Source organism: Dromiciops gliroides, chromosome 2, assembly GCF_019393635.1.
Source record: "Dromiciops gliroides isolate mDroGli1 chromosome 2, mDroGli1.pri, whole genome shotgun sequence".
Taxonomy (NCBI): Eukaryota; Metazoa; Chordata; class Mammalia; order Microbiotheria; family Microbiotheriidae; genus Dromiciops; species Dromiciops gliroides.
Window position 1 is genome coordinate 167,209,292 of NC_057862.1, and position 20,774 is coordinate 167,230,065.

At 37.6% G+C, this 20,774-nt stretch overlaps 1 protein-coding gene across 3 annotated transcripts in view; it reads left to right on the forward strand.

Annotated features, from left to right (window-relative positions):
* DMXL2 (Dmx like 2) overlaps positions 1–20,774 on the forward strand; it is a 161,489-nt gene that overhangs the window by 122,658 nt on the left and 18,057 nt on the right. The window contains exons 30-37 of one of the 3 annotated variants that reach the window (XM_043990151.1): positions 6,378–6,508; positions 8,635–8,720; positions 11,835–12,036; positions 13,870–13,987; positions 14,767–14,829; positions 15,667–15,753; positions 15,843–15,964; positions 19,410–19,548. In XM_043990151.1, coding sequence (XP_043846086.1) covers positions 6,378–6,508; positions 8,635–8,720; positions 11,835–12,036; positions 13,870–13,987; positions 14,767–14,829; positions 15,667–15,753; positions 15,843–15,964; positions 19,410–19,548 — 948 coding nt within the window. Of the gene's footprint in view, positions 1–6,377; positions 6,509–8,634; positions 8,721–11,834; positions 12,037–13,869; positions 13,992–14,766; positions 14,830–15,666; positions 15,754–15,842; positions 15,965–19,409; positions 19,549–20,774 lie in introns of those variants that run through there. The other 2 variants (XM_043990152.1, XM_043990153.1) reach the window with 2 other exon arrangements.

Genomic DNA, 20,774 nt, shown 5'->3' on the forward strand with positions numbered 1-20,774 from the left:
CAGACACTTGACAGTTACTAGCTATGTGACCCAGGGCAAGTCACTTAACCCTCATTGCCCCACCCAAAAAAAAAAAAAAAAAAGACATCCATTCTTCCTAGCTTGGGTTGCTATCTTGTGAATATGACAAACATATTCTTGCTTCTATGCCATGTTCATATTGTTGTTCCCTCCATGTAGATCTTCTCCCTAACCACTTCTCTGAATTCTTATTTCCTTCAGAATTCATTTAAAGTGTCCCCTTCTCTATTATACTGCATTTAAACTCTTCCTCTATTTTACATCTACTAATTTATATTATGGTCGTGTGTGTGTGTGTGTGTGTGTGTATCTTTCTCAATTGTAAACTCTCTGAAGTCATGAACCCTATCTTTTGTTTCTCCTAGCGTCTAGCATTGTACATATTACACATTTAATAAATATTTGTAAAATCAGATATATTGACTGGCTGCAGTGATGGTAGAGTAGCAGTTGACTCCTAGGAGTTAGAAGACCTGACCTCTAGGCCTGATTTCGATGCTAACCAGTTTTATGATTTTGGGCCTTCTTCCCCTCATCTCCTAGATGAAGGCACAGGACTGGGTGCTATTTAAAAGTCCCACTTACTTGAGTGACTCTTGAAGCTTTTTTGTTAATCTCAAGGCTTCAAAAAGACAACTTTTTTTCTAATTTGTGTTTTGCATTCATTTTGTTATTTTCTGGACACTGTCTACCGCAATTAACTGGTACTGAGGTTGTATTATCTACTCTTGTAGACTGCATTTTTTTAAATAGTATTTTATTTTGTCCCCAATTACATGTCAAAATAATTTCTTCCCCTCCCCTCCCCTCTCTTCTCCTCCCCTCCTCCTTCCCTCCCCCTTCCCCTTTCCCTCCCCTTTCCTTTTTTTGTGGGGCAATGAGGGTTAAGTGACTTGCCCAGGGTCACACAGCTAGTAAGTATCAAGTATCTGAGACCAAATTTGAACTCAGGTCCTGCTGGATCCAGGACCAATGTTTTATCCATTGCACCACCTAGCTGCCCCAACATATTTCTATATTAGTCACAGTCGTGAAAGAAGAAACTGATTGAAAGGGGTAAAAAACCCCAAAAAAGAATAAAGTAAGTGAAAAGAGTATGCTTCAATCTGCATTCAGAGTCAAACAGTTGGATGTGGAAAGCATTTTCTTTTGTGAGTCCTTTGTAATTGTTTTGGATCATAGTATTGCTGAGTCATTCATAATTGATCATTGCACAATGTTGCTGATACTGTGTACAGTGTTTTCCTGGTTCTGATCACTTTACTTTGCATCAGTTCATACAAGTCTTTCCAGGTTTTTCTGAGATGTGTCTATTCATCATTTCTTATTGCACAATAGTATTCTAGTACATTCATATAGCACAGCTTGTTCAACCATTCCCCAATTAATGAACGTTTCCTCAATTTCTAATATTTTGCCACAATGAAAAGGGCTGCTACAAGTATTTTTGCACATGTAGTTCCATTTCCCTTTTTACTGATATAAACATTGAAGCCATTGTTCTGAATTTCTCATTGCTTGCTCCCTGGAGAGGTTTTTTGTTTGTTTTTGTTTTTTATAGGGCAATGAGAGTTAAGTGACTTGCCCAGGGTCACATGGCTTCTAAGTGTCAAGTGTCTGAGGCCATATTTGAACTCTGGTTCTCCTGAATCCAGGGCTAGTGTTTTATGCACTGTTCCACCTAGCTACCCCCCATTTCCCTTTTTTATGGTCTCTTTGGGATACAAATCTAGTAGTGGTATTTCTGGATCAGAGGTTATGCATAGAGTTCCAAATTGCTCTCCAGAATGGTTGGATCAGTTCACACTCTAACAACAATGCATTAGTGTCCCAGTTTTCCCACAACCTCTCCAACATTTATCATTTTCCTTTTTTGTCATATTAGCCATTCTGATAATTGTGAGATGGTACCTCCGAGTTGTTTTCATTTTCATTTCAAAGTGATTTTGAGCACTCCTTCATATGTCTATGCCTGAGTGAGGCTGGATTTGAATTCACGTCCTTCTGACTTTAGGGCAAGTGCTCTATCCACTGTGCCACCTAGATAGCAGACACTGAGTTCTCTCAAACTAAACCGCGAAGTATTCAAATTTGCTGCAGAGAACACAGTTCCATATATTTATATGCTTGCCTAAAAGACTATTTTAAGAAGAACTCACACAGGGCTGGTGCTCACAGAGTGGTCAGAAAAAGCTATATAAGGACACTCTAAAAAAGGACAGAACTCAAGAACTTCAGATAAGGTCTCTCTTAAGAACTTTGGAATTGATTGCATGACATGGGAGACAGTGACACAGGACCGCCCTGCATGGTGTGCCCTTATCAGAGAAGGAGCTGTGCTCTATGAATATGAAGTAGCTCAAAAGAAATGTGAGATGCACAAATTTAGAGAAACCCATCCAATGTTCATTTGTGCTCAGCCTGTGGTAGAGAATTTTGAGCTTGCCAAAGTCAGACATACTGTAACTTGACTCTAACATAATGATGTCATTTTGGTCCTCTGCAACAACCAGCCAATGAATCATATGCCTATACATAGCTTTGATTTCTTCACCTGAAAACTTCATGTTCATATCCTTTGACCATTTCTCAATTGGGGAATGGCTTGTATTTTTATAAATTTGACTCATTTCTCTGTATATTTGAGAAATGAGGCCTTTCTCAGAGACACATGCTGTAAAAATTGTTTCCTAGCTTTCTGTTTTCTTTCTAATCTTGGTTGCATTTGTTTTGTTTGTGCAAAATCTTTTTAATTTAATATAATCAAAGTTATCTATTTTACCTTTGTGATGCTCTCTATCGCTTGTTTGCTCATGAAGCTGTAACTCACTTAACTTCTCCTTTAAGAATTTGGATGTTATACCTCTTGGTACATATGTTTAGTTATTACTTTGTTGTCTATGGTACCTTTTAGCAAGATGTAATTTTCTTCCTTATCTCTTTTAATTAAGTTCTGTTTTTGCTTTTCCTTTGTCTGAGATCAAGATTACTACCCCTGCTTTTTTTACTTCAGATGAAGCACAATAGATTCTGATCCAGCCTTTACTCTGTGTATGTGTCTGCTTCAAGTGTGTTTCTTGTAAACAACATATTGTAGGATTCTGGTTTTCAATCTACTCTGCTATCCTCTTCCATTTTATGGGACAATTCATTCCATTCACATTCACAGTTATGATTATTAACTGTGTATTTCCCTCCATCCTCTCTTTCCTCCTGTTTGTCCTCTCTGTCTTTTCACCCTTTCCCTCCTCAACAGTGTTTTGCTTTTGTCTACTCCCTCCCTCTGTCTGCCCTCTTTTTTTTTTTTTTTTTTGGTGAGGCAATTGGGGTTAAGTGATTTGCCCAGAGTCACACAGCTAGTAAGTGTCAAGTATCTGAGGCCAGATTGCTCTCTCTTCTGTCAGTCCCCTCCTTTTTACTTAATCTTCTCCCTTCCTGCTTTCTGTCGGATAAGATATATTTTTATTTTCAACTGTTTGTGTATATTATCCCTTTTTGAGCTAATACTGATGAGAGTAAGGTTTGAGTGATGTCCATCACCTGCCCTTCTATTTTTCCTTCCACTGTAATAGGTTTTTTGCACCTCTTCATGTAAAATAACTTCCCCATTCTTCCTTTCCCTTCCTTTTGCACCCAGTGTACTCCTCTTTCTCGTCCCTTAATTATTTTTATGTCATTTATTCAAATTCACCTTATATCCACACCCTCTGTCTATGAATATTCCTTCTAGCTGTGCTATTAGTGGTACAATTTTTATAAGTATCATCTTCCCAAGTAGGGATCTAAACAGTTCAGCTCCATTGAATGCCTTATGTTTTCTTTTCCCTTTTTCCCTTTTTCGGCTGCTCTTGGGTATTAATATTGGAGATCAAATTTTTTGTTCAGTTCTGGTCGTCTTATGAAAGCCTGAAATCCTTCTATTTCATTGAAAGGCCATTTCTTCCCTTGAAGTAATATGCTTAATTTCACTGGGAAGTCCTTCTTGGTTGTAGTCCTATCTCCGTTGCCTTCTGGAATGTCATTTTCCATGACCTCCAGTCCTTTAATGTTGCAGCTGCTAAGTACTGTATAATCCTGACTGTGGCTCCATTATATTTGAATTATTTCTTTGTGGCTACTTGCAGTATTTTTTCCTTGACCTGATGGTTCTGTAATTTGGCTATAATGTTTGTGGAGTTTTTATTTTTGGGATCTCTTTCCAGAGGTGATTGTCAAATTTTTTCAATGCCCATTTTGCCCCCTAGTTCCAGGTTATCAGGGCAATTTTCCTTGATAATTTCTTGAAAGATGCTGTCCAGGTCCTCCTTCTGATTATGGCTTTGAGGTAGTCCAGTGATTCTGACATTGTCTCTCCTTGATCTGTTTTCCAGGTCAGTTGTTTTTCTAATGAAATATTTTACATTTCCTTCTATTTTGTCATCCTCTTGAATTTGTTTGATTGATTCTTGATGTTTCATAGAGTCATTAGCTTCCACTGGCCCAGTTCTGACTTTTGGGAAGTTGTTTTCCTGAGTTAGCTTTTGTTCTTTTCCATTTGTCCAATTGTACTTTTTAGGGCGTTGTTTTTCTCAGTGGATTTTTGTATCTTCTTTTTGAACATGTGGCCAATTCTACTTTTTAGAAAGTTGTTTTCTTTTTCCAAGTTTTTGACTCTTTTTCACAATTCTCTAACGTCACTCTCATTTCTTTTCCCAATTTTTTTTTCTACCTCTCTTATATGATTTTTTTAAAGCTCTTTTTTGAGCTCTTCCATGAGTCCTTTCAGGGCTTGAGACCACTTCCTGTTTTTCTTTAGTGTTTTCCCTGTAGGTATTTTGACATTGTTGTCCTCTTCTGAGTTTGTTTCTTGATCTTTTCTGTCACCATAACTTTCTATGGTCACATTCTTTTGTTGTTGTTGTTTTTTTGCTCATCTTTTCTGGCCTTTTTCCTTTCTTTTAAATTTAAACTCTGTTCCTTGGGTGGAAGGGGCACTATCTCAGGCCTCTTGTGCTGGGGACTGCAGGCCCTGGCTGTTTACGTGGTGCTGTACTGATGTTGAACTGAGGCCCACTGGGGATCCTCATGTCTGTCGCAGAGCTTCAGGGGTGGGGTTTAGCTGGTGCTTCTGGAGGTCATAGGGGTCTGTCAGCTTATCTGGTGCTGAACCTGGGTCCTAGTGCTGGTGTCTGGTATGTGCTGAGTTCAGTGAGGCGTTTCTACATTTCCCTGGGGCTACCCTGAAGCATATGATAGTCTGACTGCTGGAGGCTGGCTGTTTGCCTAGGGCTATCCTAAAGCATCTGGTGGTTCTTGGAGCTGGAGTCTACCCATTCCCCTGGTTATGTTAAGGCATGTTGTGTGTGGGGAGGGATGAGGTAGGGCTTTGGGAAGTGGTGGTCCTGGTATTGGTGTTTGCCTGCTCCACTGCATTGGGGCTCAGGATTTTCTGCTGGTTTGCTGAGATGGGGCTTGCTGCTGGCTTACAGGAATGCTTCCTTCCCTGGACTACATTCTCCTTTTATTGGAGTAAGATAGACCTTTTTTTCTGATCTTCCAAGTTTCTTGGGATAAAAGATTGTTTTATCATTCTTTTGCTAGTTCTGCTGTTTCAGGATTTGTTTTGGCATGCTATTTTATGGTTGTTTGGAGGTGAATATGGGACGGTTATGACAATTTATTGCTTACTTCACCATTTTGGCTCCTGGAAGTGCATTTTGGGACTTTGTCTTTTTAAAATCTTATAGAATAATAAACCAGGGATTCCAGGTAGCTGGGTGTCCCAGTAGATAGAGCACTGTCCCTGGAGTCAGGAGGATCTGAATTGAAATCCAGTCTTAGACACTTACTAGTTGTGTGACCCTGGGCAAGTCACTTAACACTGATTGCCTCCCTTTCCCCCTCCCTGCAGAAAAAGAACAATAAACCAGGGATTCAAAAAATACTCTTAGGTATTTATTGGGAGATTTTTCTGCCCTGTCTACTCCATTCTTGTTTCTATTGCATTTTTTTTTTTAGTGAGGCAATTGGGGTTAAGTGACTTGCCCAGGGTCACACAGCTAGTAAGTGTCAAGTGTCTGAGGCTGGATTTGAACTCAGGTACTCCTGACTCCAGGGCCAGTGCTCTATCCACTGTGCCACCTAGCTGCCCCCCTATTGCATTCTAGTCTCTTAATTTCAGGATGACATTTTGGTCATTGAGGATTCATAAATCTTTAGTCTATCATTAATGAGAGTCTTATCCATATCAAGAACTGAAATGTCAGTAAGCCCCTGTTTGAGTTTTCAGTATGAAATTGTTATTATTTAAATGTCATATCTGAATTAGAAGGTGGGCCCATTTTATATTTTAAAAATAATTTTACTTTTCATTGCAGCCATTTCTCCCTTTATCTGATAGTGGCCTTATATATGATTCAGATGAAAGCATTCATAGTGATGAAGAGGATGATGATGCCTTTTTTCCTGACACACAAATCCAGGAGCATAGAGATCCAAACTCCTACAGGTGAGTGAAGAATGTAATCTATGAATCTTGATCTTAATGCATTTTGTTCAGCAAGTAAGGGAAATAGAATTTAGATAACACATGGTCCTTGTACTTTTAGAACTTATAGTCTGGTGTGGAAATATGACACACACACACACACACACACACACATATATAGAGGTATTTGTAACACAAAATAACATGATAAGTGAATTAAAGAAGAGCAAACAAAATGTATTGTGAGACCTGGAGTCAATAGGTTTTTGCTGTTAGGAAGAGTTAAGGAAAGATTCATAATGAATGTGATATGCTAATTGCACTTTAAAGGGCAGGTATTCCATAGGTAAGTAGTGGGAGATGGGAGGGTGGAAGGATAGATAGATTTCAGGCATAGAGAAACAATGTGATCATTAGGCTGAAACCCCAAAGAGATCAAAGGGATTTATATATACAAAATTATATTAGTTATTTTTGTAGTGATAAAGAACTGGAAACTAAGGTGGTTACCATCAACCCCAGTGAGCACATATAAAGGTAACTGATGTGGCTATAAGGAATGAAATATTGCCTGTTTGTAAGGATCTTCATTCTGAGAGGGGGAGGGGTGTGTGTGTGTGTGCGCGCGTGTGCGCGCACGTGCACACACGCATGATGGAAGAAATATAGGCAATTTATAAATCAGGTATTTATAAATAAGTTAGTTGGGGAGGGAGGGCACCAGCAGTTGAGGATTAAGAAAGACTCCATGTAGAAGGTGGTGCTTGAGCTTCATCTTGAAGGAAAGCAGAGGAATTCTCAGAGGTAGAGGTGAGGAGGCGTTGCCTAGTGGCATGAGAGATGACCAGTGCAAAGGCACAGAGATGGAATGGGGCTCCTTGTGTGAGAAACAGAGAGAAGACCAGTTTGACTGGCTAGTAGAGTATGAGAAGGTGAGTAATTTGCAAATGATTCTGAAAACATAGGTTGCAGCAAGGTTCTAAGGAGCTTTAAAAGTTAGACATTTTATAGTTTGCCTAGAGGTAATAGCGTGCCACTGGAGTTTATTGAGAATGTGTATGGAGGGCAGCTAGGTGGCACAGTGGACAAAGCACCAGCCCTGGATTCAGGAGGACCTGAGTTCAAATCTGGCCTCAGACACTTGACACTTACTAGCTGTGTGACCCTGGGCAAGTCACTTAACCGTCAGAGAGAGAGAGAGAGAGAGAGAGAGAGAGAGAGAGAGAGAGAGAATGTGTGTATGGGGTGGGGGAAGGGTTGGGAGGGATGACCATGCACGTATTCAAAGAAAATCACTTAGTTAGGGGAAGTTAGACTGAAGTTTGGAGAAACTTGAGGTTAGGAAGACCAATTAGGAAGCTGTTTCAGTAATCTAAATGAGAGGTGATTAAGATGTGATGGAATTAAAGTGATAAGTCATGTCATAGATGTAGAGGCAAAAATAACAAGATTTGACAACTATTAGGGGGAATGAGGAGGATGATACCTAAGAGACTAGAAAAAATGGATGGAAGCCAGATTGCTAGAAATAGAAGAGAAGATGGACGATGAAGATACACTGGCCTTGAGTTTGGTATTGACAAGGAGAGATACTAGTGATGGATGGTGGAGCAAAGTGTTGGAGGACTGGGAGGAATTAGGATCAATTCTTTTTCCTTGAGAGTGGAAGGAAGGAAAATGAGTGATGTTGTTCAGAAATTAATTTGATTAATTCATACCAAGTTGTGAATGACTGATAGGTATAATCCACTAGAAAGTAAAAGGAGTAAAAGACAGTATTACTTAATCACATTTTGTACATCTCCCTCCCTTTCCTTATGTTTTCAAGGGATTCTGCATTCCATGAGTCCCACGAAAAAGATCTATTGAGAGAGTTGGGCTGACACAGTGTACACAAAATATTTGAATATTTGAAATATTTGAAACAACTTTTGAACAAAATTTGAAACTGGAATTTGGTCTGGGAAAATGGAAAGAGTTTTGCATTTGTGTATTTATATAACATTTACAGATGTATATTGTCACAATTCTAACAGTCTGTTTAGGAATTTTGTTCTGTAATTTGCTAAAAGGGAAAAGAGCAGAGCAAGTCATAGCAAGAACTTCATTTTATTTTTGAGCTAATGAAGATCATTTTCTTTATACAGCTGGGCCCTTATACATTTGGCAATGGTTAAACTCGCACTTCACAATGTCCGAAATTTCTTTCCTATTGCTGGTCTGGAATTCTCAGGTGAGCTTGGAATTTATATTTGAGTAATTTAACTATTTCTCAGTAATTACTGGCCTTTCCAAAGTTCTTACATTTTTTTTTGATTTAAAGAAAAAAGTTTTGAATTTGAGATTGAGTAAAGCATTGTTTATTTAAACTTTAGATATTTATTTTCCTTTCTTAGCAAAGGGAACTTTTCATTGTATGTGAGCAGAAGCACTCTGGGGAAAGCTGGATAGTTTTCCTGTTTATTCTCGAAATCTCAGTGTGGTTTCATAATTTTGAGTGAAATATTGTAAATCCACATGTTATTAAACAAATATATATTCCAATATATAGACAGTTCTTGTTATACATAAATTTGTATTATACAAATTAAACTTTACATAAAGAATTCTGAAAGAAATCTGCTTTCCAAAAAAAACCTGTTAACTTTTAACAAATTTTAATTTTAGTATATGGAATATTCCTTATTTTGCCCAACCCTTTAAAATTCACTCCCTTATTCCTTATTCCTTCCCACCATTCTAATTTTAATCTATACCCCCTTCTAAAAGTGCCTCCCCCACACTATCCCCCAGTTTTCTCACCTCTCTAAAAGTTCAAAAGACTTTTACACCTCTTCTGAAGTATACTGTTTCCTCTTCAACCTAGATGATTTTAGGCTATATTACCAGCTCTTCACCTCCACCTGCTTCAAAGCCTCCATATTAGTTCTTCCTTTCATGCCCTGTTTTTATGAGATAATCGTTCCTTTTTACCTTCTTCTACCCAATTTTATTTTTTAGAATCACCTCATCTTCTGTAGCTCAGCCTCAATCTTTCTTTCAAACTACCTTAGTAATGATTGCAATTTTAAGAATAATCTTCCTAATAATAATAGCTAATAATTACTAATATTGATAACATTTTCATATATGTAAACCACATAATGTTTGACCTTAATTAGTGCCTTAGAATTAGTTTTTTTTGGGTGGGGCAATGAAGGGTAAGTGACTTGCCCAGGGTCACACAGCTAGTAAGTGTCAAGTGTCTGAGGCTGGATTTGAACTCAGGTCCTCCTGAATCCAGGGCCGGTGCTTTATCCACTGCGCCTCCTACCTGCCCCCTAAAATTCTTTTTCTTTACAATATTATTGTTATGATATAAATCCCCCTTTTCTACTCTTTTCAAGATGTAAGGTCTTTTAGGCCTTGTGATATCCTGATTGTTTACTGTACTGTACTGTGCTCTCTCTCTCTGCTTCTGCCTCTTGGCTGAGTGTTCTGTCCTCCCCTGCCCACCCCACCAAAAAAAAATAGCCCTCCAAGTAGAAGCAGAACAACAGACACATGGAGAGAGTGCCATTGCCACCACCAGATTGGGGCTTGGTGTGAGACCTCTGGTACCAAGACAGGACACTTTTGCCCTGTTCTGCTCACCCACCCATAAGTCTGTGTGGCCTCTGTGTGTCTGTCTTCCATCCATCAGCACTCAGGTACCACATATCTATCCCTGACTCCTGCATGTTGCATATCTTCTCCTGTCTGAGTCCATGTCTGATCTTCATGTGTCTGCCTCCCATGTGTTTTTCCTCTCACTTCCTGCCAGGCTCCTAGGTGACTTGTCTTGGTCCCTGCATGTTTCTCCTCCTCCTCTTGGTTTTCTGACCCTGGCCCCCATATGTCCATGAATTGTGTGCTCCTTCCATGGGCATACAGCTCCCTTTCTCCTTCCCTTCCTCCATATCCTTGGGAAAATTTGCATTATGTAAAAATTATTATGTAGAGGTCTGTGGAATAGTCCAGTTATGTAAAGCAAGAACTGTCTATAAACAAAAGCATACTTCAGAGTGAAATGAATGCCTTTCAAGATTATGCACTATTTTATATTATCTGTTTTACTGTTCTTAGTTAATGAGTATAGAAAAGCATTGTCTATACTTGTGGCTATAATTTTGAAAGGTTTTTTTTAAACTATATATAGTCACAAGTACAAGCCAGTGAAAAGAGACACTGACACTAATAATCTAATATTTTTTAATCTTGGGCATAGTCCTAGGCACCAGGGAACTATATTGTGGGAAATTAGAGCCATAGCCTAAAATCAGCATCTGTATGTCAAGGAAAACTGGGTGACAGGGAATGCTTTTGAAACCAATAAGAATAATTGGTGGGGCAGCTAGGTGGTGCAGTGGATAAAGCACCAGCCTTGGATTCAGGAGGACCTGAGTTTAATTCTGACCTCAGACACATGACACTTACTGGCTGTGTGACCCTGGACAAGTCATTTAACCCTCATTGCTCCATTACCCCCCCCCAAAAAAGAATAATTGGTAATTCCGATAGACACATAAATAGGAATTAACTGATTAAAAATTTGTATGTCAGTAGACATTCTAATTACTGAAGGCAATGAAAATAACTTCTTATGAGGCAATTTGTGATATATTTAGCTTCATTTGGTGTTTCCATTTTGGGTTTTTGAGTAAACTCCTCTATGTAGAATGCCACACAAGAGCCATGGGGACCTGGGTTCTGTATCTAGCTCCTTCAGAATTCAGAGTTGATCCTAGGTTAGTCTGAGGGAAATTGTTAAAGCAAGGTTTGTCTAGCTAAAGATGTTAAGGGGAAAATGAGAAGACATAAAGTGCTTCCAATTCTTGGGAAAGTGGTACTGATTAGATCTTTTTATTATGGCAGTAATTTATTTACTGAAAAAGAATATTATGATTATTTTAAAGAAGAAAATTAGTAGTAATATCGACAGTGTAACATTGTGGATTGAAACCAAAAAGAACTGAGGTGAGTTCCTTAACTTCTCAGTACTCTATTTAGTTCACCAAGACTGTAAATGGCAGAGAAGGTGCCAACCTGCATCAATAGAAGGAACCTCCTCACCTGGGCATCCCTTGACCAATGAAATCTCAGATCCATTCCTGATCCTGTGCCACAAAGTAGTATTGATAGCATCATTATGGTTTCTTGAATAGTCAACTTGATGGTGATTGGGTTTTTTATTATTTTCCTTGTTTTTGTTTCATAGTAGCTTCACCAGATTAGCTATAAGAATTATGATTTTATAAATATATATTTGGTGATAGACATTGTTACAATTTTCATTATGCTAGAATAATGTTATTCTTGTTTTCTTTAGATCTTCCTGTAACTTCTCCATTGGGCATTGCTGTGATAAAAAATTTAGAAAACTGGGAACAGATCCTTCAGGAGAAAATGGATCAGTTTGAGGGGCCTCCTCTAAACTACATCAGTACCTGTCCTAGTGACACTTCAGTAGGAGCAGGACCAGCCACCCTCCGCAATAAAGCGATGTTAGACCCTGAAAATACTCCATTCAAGTAAGAAAACTCTTAGAGAATAATTTTTGGAGGGATATTCTCCTTGCATATGTCAAGATGTCACAAACTTAATGTTAGGAAGGTTTACTAGAGGCATTTAGAATCATCTTTTTTTTTTTTTTTGTGGGGCAATGGGGGTTAAGTGACTTGCCCAGGGTCACACAGCTAGTAAGTATCAAGTGTCTGAGGCCGGATTTGAACTCAGGTACTCCTGAATCCAGGGCCGGCACTTTATCCACTGAGCCACCTAGCTGCCCCTAGAATCATCTTTTCAGGAGTAGTTAATATATTTTGTGCTGTTCAGTCTACACTCCCATCATTGTGTGGACCCCAGTATAGTCCAGATAGTTGGCAGTGGTTTAGAGTGCAGCTGATAGCTTTGAAAAGAACAAAACTAATTAGCCTATTTGATGATTGCTTTCATTTGAAATACATTCTAGCCAGCAAAGCATAGATGAATTATGACAGAAAAACATGATATCCATTGATCTTCAGCCTAATAATTGTAAGATACTTGAATTACAACAGGTATTCTGTTGAAAGGACACTTTCCAAGAATTTCTTTAAGTGAGAGGGGGATAGTGGTGGATATCTGTGTGTTGGCGACCCTATGAAACTTTTTTGAATCCAATGATGTGTCTTCTAAATCTATTTATCTGTACTCAGGGTGTTTCAGAGTACCAGAGGCCTCCTGCAAGCACAACTCTGATAGTTTTCAGATTTAATTTTTTGATCAAACCTATAGGGTGTTCCTTTCATGTTTCCAGCTCAGACAGACTACTGTTTACTGAGATTGCCCATCCCTAACCTCCTTCCTGTGTGTGTGTGTGGGGGGGGGGGGCGCCAAGATAACATAGTTCCTCCCTCCTCCCCAACCCTTTATCTGGAATAATATGGCACTCAGGTATTTAAAGGGGATTTGTCAGGAGACATGTGCAATAAAAAGGTCAACAGCTCAGAGTTTACAAATGTTCTTATAGTTTAATCCTGGTTCCCTACCTGCTCTAAATTTATTTTCTTTTTCTCTTTAGTTTTCTCATCTAAAATTCTCAGTTTGAGTTTCAATATTAACTCAGTTATAGTGCCATGGCTGGGAATTTGGCTGACCAGAATTTACAGCCTTTTGGAAATTTCTTCCCCAGCTCTCAGTATGTCACCCGGGCTTCTGACCATAGGCGACAACTTCCCTTTCATAGTCCCTTAGCTTGGTCATTTTGGGTCACTTCATCTTCTACTCATTGAACAAGGCTTCAGATAAAACTATCCTGCTTCCCCAAACTCCTTGAGAGAAGCAGCTCTTTCCTGTCTGGTCCCCAAAGCTACCTTCTGTGCCTCACCTTCTCCCTACCCCTCTGCCTACCTTGAGTATCAGGCCTTAATGCTTCCCTCACTCTCTCTTAGAGGTCTGCATTTCCTGACGTCATCAAAATCTGCTTTTCACCGTGTCTGCTGCTTTTGATTGCCTTTTTAAAGCCATAGCAGCTCTTAATGGACTAGTTGCTCCTCGGTTTACTCCATATGACATACTTGGCCATCCTAACTACCCCAGGGGCAGGAGAGACTATTTAGGAATCCATTCATTTCCTCACCTCAAAGTCATGAATTACTGGCCCTCATCGAAGGCTGGATCTTCCAAAGTACAAGTTGGTAATAATATTACAAATAAAAGTTTATTTAGTATATCAAACTATCAACCTATAGTCATTGAGGAGAACCATTCCACTCTTGTCGCCAGAAGTCTCCCAATGTAGCAGGTTACTGCTGGATGGACAATGTGTTCTTTTGACTAAAATAACTATATTTGTTTGTTTTGTTCTGTTTTGTTTTTTCTAGATCCCGAGATTCCTCTGCATTTCCAGCTAAACGACTCTGGCACTTCCTTGTTAAACAAGAAATCCTTCAAGAGACGTTTATTAGATATATATTTACCAAGAAAAGAAAACAAAGTGAGGTAATTGCATAAAAGAAATACTTTTTTATATGGTGGTTTATAGCCATCTTTTCTTTTAATTCTCTTATTTAAGTCATTACTATATTTAAAATTTTTCATTGAAGTTAAATTTTTTAAAAATCTTTAAGCACTTTGTTTAGCTAATTACTGAAATAATTCTTCATAGACATCTGTGACTCCCAGCAACTGTGTCAAAGTTAGTCCATGTGACTTAATTCAGAGAGTAGGACTGTTACACCAAAATCAAAGAATATTTTTCCTTTAACTTGTGTACATAGAAATTTTACCATTGAATTACATTTACAAGAAAAGGTTCTAGGGATATTTAAAATACAATATACTTCAAATTTTAGAAATGTTGAGTACCTCATGAAGGCATGTAAGTCCACAATAGATATAAAACTTATTTATTTGCATTGAACTAACTCTCCCCCCAACCCCGGAAGTTTTCTTTTAAAAATTATAGTTCCAGTCATAAGTCTTAAATTATTCAAGAAAACAGAAAATAGAAATACAGAGATTTTTTAAAGAAATATTCTTTGAACTTGTTTGTGTTGTGTTCCTAGCTATCTATTTTGCCATCTTCACTGCATTCTGTGTTAATTGACATCACATTTCAAATTAATTTTTCCTCTTATTTTTGTGCTTCTAAAGAATAATTTATAATTATATTTTTCTTTTAGTGGTGGGGTGGTCATTTCCATTGTAATATTTTCATTTCTTTTAAAATTTTATTTCATGCATGTGTTTTGTGTTTGTGACCGTGTGATGTTGTGTAGTCTGTAGAAGATCTTGAAGAGCAGGTCAAACAAAACTTCGTAGTGGAAGATTGCCCAAACAAGGTAGTATCTGTCCCAAACTCCTATTTTAAGGTTCTTTATAAAATTTCCAAGGAATTAGTTCTTTATTCTGTAATACTAACAGAGACCCACAAAACTTTGGCAAACTAATCAGAAACACAGCAGTCATTGCTCTCTCCCTCTCAACTCAATCACCTACTTTATTTTGACTATTCTCTCTTTTTCCCTTCATAATTGTTATTTAAGTCTAATGAATTGATGACATTCACATTCCTAGCTTCTATATCTTCTTTTCCTTTCTCTCTTCTTTGTTCAATTTACCCTTGATTTTAAGTCTGATCCCAAGTAGAGTTTTCTCTTTTTTCCCTTCCATTGTCTTTTTTTTCTGTTTGTAACACCTTTCCTTCATTTCCTTTTCTATTAACTTTTTTTTGCCCTACTTCTTTTACTTCTTCCCTCTTCTCCTTCTTCTTTTACCTCTCATCACTTTCCAAGGGTTTCTCTTTGCTTCTTCCTTTATTGCTCATGCCCCTTTTTTCACTTTGGGCTCCTTGAGGTTCACACCTTCATCCTGAAGTGGCTATACACACTTTTGGAACAGACTGAAGAGCTCTATTATTATAATAGACTACAAGCAACAAAAGATATGTTTCATGTCCTCTGTGACAGTCACCTGATCATAAGTATTCTGTAATCACAAAGAGAAGCCTTTGCAATTTGGGTGTTTTTAAGGCATTGGGGAACTTAAATAAATTTGCTGAAGTTAATCTTGAGGCCACTTACCTTTTCTTGCATGTATTCATTTTTCACTTTATTAGTATGTGCATATTTTTTTTCAAATACCACTGCAATTAAAGCCTGGTGGCACATGTTTTGTAGGTTGAAGCTGATCTTGGCTACCCAGGGGGGAAAGCAAAAATCATCCACAAAGAATCCGACATGATTATGGCATTTGCAGTAAATAAGGTAAAAAAAAATGTACTTCATTTGAACTTTAAACATTACAATAAATATGCCATCCAAGTTCTTTACTCAGAATTATCTCTACCCTGTAGGCAAACAATAATGAAATTGTGCTGGCATCAACTCATGATGTACAAGAACTTGATGTTACTTCTTTGTTGGCCTGTCAGTCTTATATATGGATTGGAGAAGAGTATGACAGAGAATCAAAAAGGTTTGTTTTTCTTGTGCTATTTATTTAATGTCAGAAAAAACACTGAATGATATTTTAAAAAATTGTATCATCTTGAAAAGTGTATCCATATTTCTCTGTTTATACAGTACAGAAGTGTTGATTGGTTTGATTATTTTAGTGGTTAGCCCCTTTGGTTGGTGTATCAACTACATTTCATTTCCTAGGCCCTAAATCACATATACTACCTTCACCAAAGCAATTATTTACATCATAGCCCCCAATTTTTTCTTATTCTTCTATCAGCCATCTTGGAGCTTACTCTTTAAGTAAGTGAATTGTGGTCTCCAGTTATAGAAGAATCAAAGCTTTATTATTTCCTAGCACCCTGCCTTTTCAGTAAAACAACTGATTTTATTCAAATACTTGTTCATTGTAGAACTCATTTTTCTAACCTTCACTGACAGGTTGGGTCCCTAGAGAGTGGCTGACTACTTCTCTTTTCAAGGTTCTGGGGGTAAGCCCTGAGGAACTGAGGTGTTTATAGTATTATCACTTATGAACCCTCATCTAATTTGATCCCCATTGATTAATAGTCAGACTGAATTAGATTGTAGAAAGGGGTATTTACCAATGTGGTATAGTAAGAACAGTTGTCATAACAGTTGTCTCCCCAAAATTCTGGGATACACTTGTTCATAAGTACGTACAGAAAGGGCTAGGGAAAGTGAGCTCAGGTAGCAAATGTTTAGCAAAGAGGTATCCCAGAATTTTCAGGTTATTGGGAGTCTTTTTTTCTTCCTTTGTGGAATTCCCATGAAGTTCCTTTTTGTTCTCTGTAGCTCTCTGCTAGGCTCTAATGAGTTGGTACACTTGTAGAGTCTTGAAGCTGTTTTTTCTCAGAATGTCCACTGAATTTTCTGTCTTGATTCATACATTTTTATCAACTACTGATGTTTTGGGGCTGCTCCTCCCAATTTCAATGGGAAATCCAAATCTTTTGATCTTTGAAAGTTCACAAGGTCATTCACCAATCAAGGGGTAGGATGGAGAGAGGCCCTTAGTCTTCATCTACATAAGCAATTTCTTCTTATGGGCTTGTTTGGAACAGCTCCATCACAAGGCTGACTTGCTAGTGTAATAATGTTGTATTCTAAACTGGGTTGCTGTTTCATTTAAGCCCCACAGGACTGATTCCCTTCAACAACCACAGCATATTTCCTGTGACATTTGTTTTCATTTACTTAAACCTAGTTTGCACCTTTGATTTTAATAGGGATTTGTAGTCCTTATTCACATCTAGTTTATATCTTTGATTTTGTAAAGCAAAGAGATGTTCTTCCCTAATAAAGGTATCTAGGCATAAAATATTTTGTTATTTGGTTTTGCAGAGTGTGGACACTACTTATATACACAATTTGTTTAATTAATTAATTATTTGAATTTGCCTTTTGAGGGATCTGTGAAGCTAGAGAATAGGTGAATGGGAAACAAAGGAATTCAGTTCAACAAGCACCTTCACATACTTACTACTATACACAAAACAATCAGATGGAGAAATTGTGTTTGACAGTGAATACAAAACTGTCCTAGTAGTCCATCCCCATTCTCTTTGCCATGAGAGTTTCCTTATCTCTTCTCTAGGACCTTTGTTGGTTTTTCACAGTTTGCTACTTTTATCTTATTTGAATCTGTCAATAGAGTATTCCTGATCTTGTTGGTCAAAGCTAACAGACTGATTGAATTTATTTTTATATCGTGGTGATTTATGTGCATTTCTAGAGATATACCCGATGGATTTGAAACACCTTGAGTGTAGAAAGTGTCTTTGTTTATGTCAAGTGCCATAGTGCTTCACAATGCTTTTCAAGTAATAGGCACTAAATATTTTTTTAATGAGTGATCATTGATGAAACATTGAGTTTCTGTATTATTTGTCCAAGTAAAGCAACAAGATATCCTAAGTAACACAAATGGCTTTTTATTGGCATAGCTTTAATCTGTAAAACAGTATTGAAGTTTTAGTATTAAAAAAGGGACTGTCCCTAATCCTATAAAATAATCTGTATAGAAATTACTTGAATTACATTAGCCTCTTTCTGGTTAAATAACTCCCTTAGGAAGTTTATGCACTTCCAGAAGCATTTTCACCTCTCTGAGCCTCAATTTCTCCATCTGTAAAATGAGAGAGTTAGATTTCATTATTTCTAAGATCTTTGAGTGCACCAAAGTTCTGTGATTCTCTATTCCTTTTTTTTTTTCTTTTTGGTGGGGCAATGAGGCTTAAGCGACTTGCCCAGGGTCACACAGCTAGTCAGTGTCAAGTGTCTGAGGTCAGATTTGCACTCAGGTACTCCTAAATCCAGGACTGGTGCTTTATCCACTGCGCCACCTAGCTGTCCCTGATTCTGTATTCCTGATCTTTGTTTTTTTTTTTTATCTCATCTTGTGAGATAATCTGAAAGAATTCAAGCTGTTAGTCTTACTGCTCGATAAGTTTGAAAAAATATGTATGACTTGTCATCCTTAATATAGATTCTTCTTTCATTATATTTGTTATCTATTTGGTTATATGTGTTATGTCTATGCATAAATATGTAAACTATGCACATTCTATCTTTTTTTATGTACATGTAATATGTATTCTTTTCATAGTGCAGGTGACCCCTCTGTCAAAGAGCTATTTAATGAATTTCAAACTTAGAGACCTAATAATATGACCTTACGTTAACCTCAAACTTTTAATTAAATTAAGGAATGTTAGACTGGATTATGTCACATTAGTTGATAGCACCTACTGACACAACTGTGATATTTGTAGCTTGGCTTTGTCAGCTACTAACAAAAAAATCAGAATTGATGGGGAGGGAGTGATACCTAAGGGAGGGCAACAAAGTTCTCAGAATTTTCAAGTATGAGTCAAGAGAATTTCCAAGCATGGGAGGAAGGTCCATGTAGCTTAAAGCAAAGGAGAGGTTCTAGATGTATGATCTTATAATCTCTAACCTACGGAAAGGAAAAGTGTTAAGAAAATAGTTTTAAATTCTGTAGGAAAAAAATGCTTGTAATCCAATAACACCCAGCATGCCACAAACATGGCCACAATCTGAACCCCTATTTTAAAAATTTCAACCAAGTCTTTGAAGATTTTTCCTATGGGAAATTTATCATTATTTACACATTAGTGGGGGATCTGTAAACCTCAGATTTTTCTCAGTAGGATTTATTCTTTTCCCAGTGGATGGCACCATGAATATATTATATAAGTAGCATTGTAATTTGGAAATGGAATTCCAGATTAATAATTCAATCTCATTCTCTCTCTCTCTCTCCCTCCCCCTCTCTCTTCCCCCTCCCCCTTTCTCTTCTTCTCTCTCCTTCTCTCTCCCCCTTACCCCCTCCTCTCCCTCCATACCTCTCTCTCTCTGCCCCCCCATCTCCTTCCCCCCTCCCCCACTCTCACCTTCTTCCTCTTTCTCACAAATAGTTCTGATGACATTGATTATCGTGGTTCCACTACAACTCTTTCTCAGGCCCCAACAACATCCTTTACAGTGAGTCAAGTGCATCCATCTTCCTCTTTGCCGTGGCTAGGCAGTGGACAAACAAGCACTGGAGCCGGTGTGGTATGTATACTGTTTAGTACAGGTGATGTTTCTGAATATAGTTTTCCTTTAAAATAATCTGCAGTTGGTTTAGTTTATGAAAATTGTGTTTACTAGTAGTAATATCAGTTTAGGAAACTGATGTTTACCATTAATATTCAAGAAAATTATCAGTGTTCTTACTAGTTAAGAATGTAAAATGTGATTGCTTCATTTGGTAGGGGGAATTTTCTTCCATTCTCCCATTTTGTTCCAAAGAATCTATAGGTTGTTATTGTGGTAGAGTATTGAAGAAGAGACAACTTGATTAATAGAGGTACTTCAGACTCTACCATAGTTAGTGATCAAATGTGGGGAGAGCTCACAGTTGTCCAGGAAAGAGACAAATGGTAGAGGTTTGAGAAATGGTGGATTTGATCGTAAGTGTAGGGTTTCTAGAGACCCATAATGTTGCAGTTTAGAACACTCAAAAATAAAATAAAGAAGGGATGAATGATACCCATGGAACTTTATCTGAGTCTGTTTGGGAGATAGTATGGGTAATTCAGCATTTTAAAACAATAACAGGCTCTTTTTCCTTGCTTGAATTTACTATATCTACTCTTACTCTCCTGTAATCTTGGAGAGGTCTTTGCCAAAGAAGGGCAGGACCAGCTTCCTGGCTGTACTCAGTGCTGTCCACTGAGGATTTCCTGTGGCTTTATTTTTTGCATTGCAAAGGTTAGAATTCAGCATTGGGTTAGTCAAAGCAGAATGCCAACAACAGTCTGGTGGCTAGTTTTAAAGTAGTGGGTTTTGTTTTGTTTTGTTTTTAACATGAAGTTTAAGATTAAACTTATTTTCTTTATTTTTCACTTGAGATTTGAATAGTTTCCATATGAAATGTCCACTTGAAATTCAAGCACCTTTTTAAAATGTGATGAAGTATCATATAGTTGAAAGAGTCAATCCTGGGAATTCAATTGACCCCCAAAAAACAACCCCCCAAGTCTACCATTGACAGCTGGTGATGCCATTACCTATCTATGCAATTTTATGCAAATTACTTTTCTATGGCTTCTTACCTGTCAGGTGGGGTTAATCTTTTCTCTTCTGCCTCCCTCACCAGTTTGTAATGAGAATCAAATGAGAACTAGTATGTGTGAAAATGCTGAGAAAATTATTAAATTCTACATAAATCTCTTAATACAAATCAGTATAGTGTTTTGATACCACAAATGTAAAATAAACAATATTGTTTTATTAAC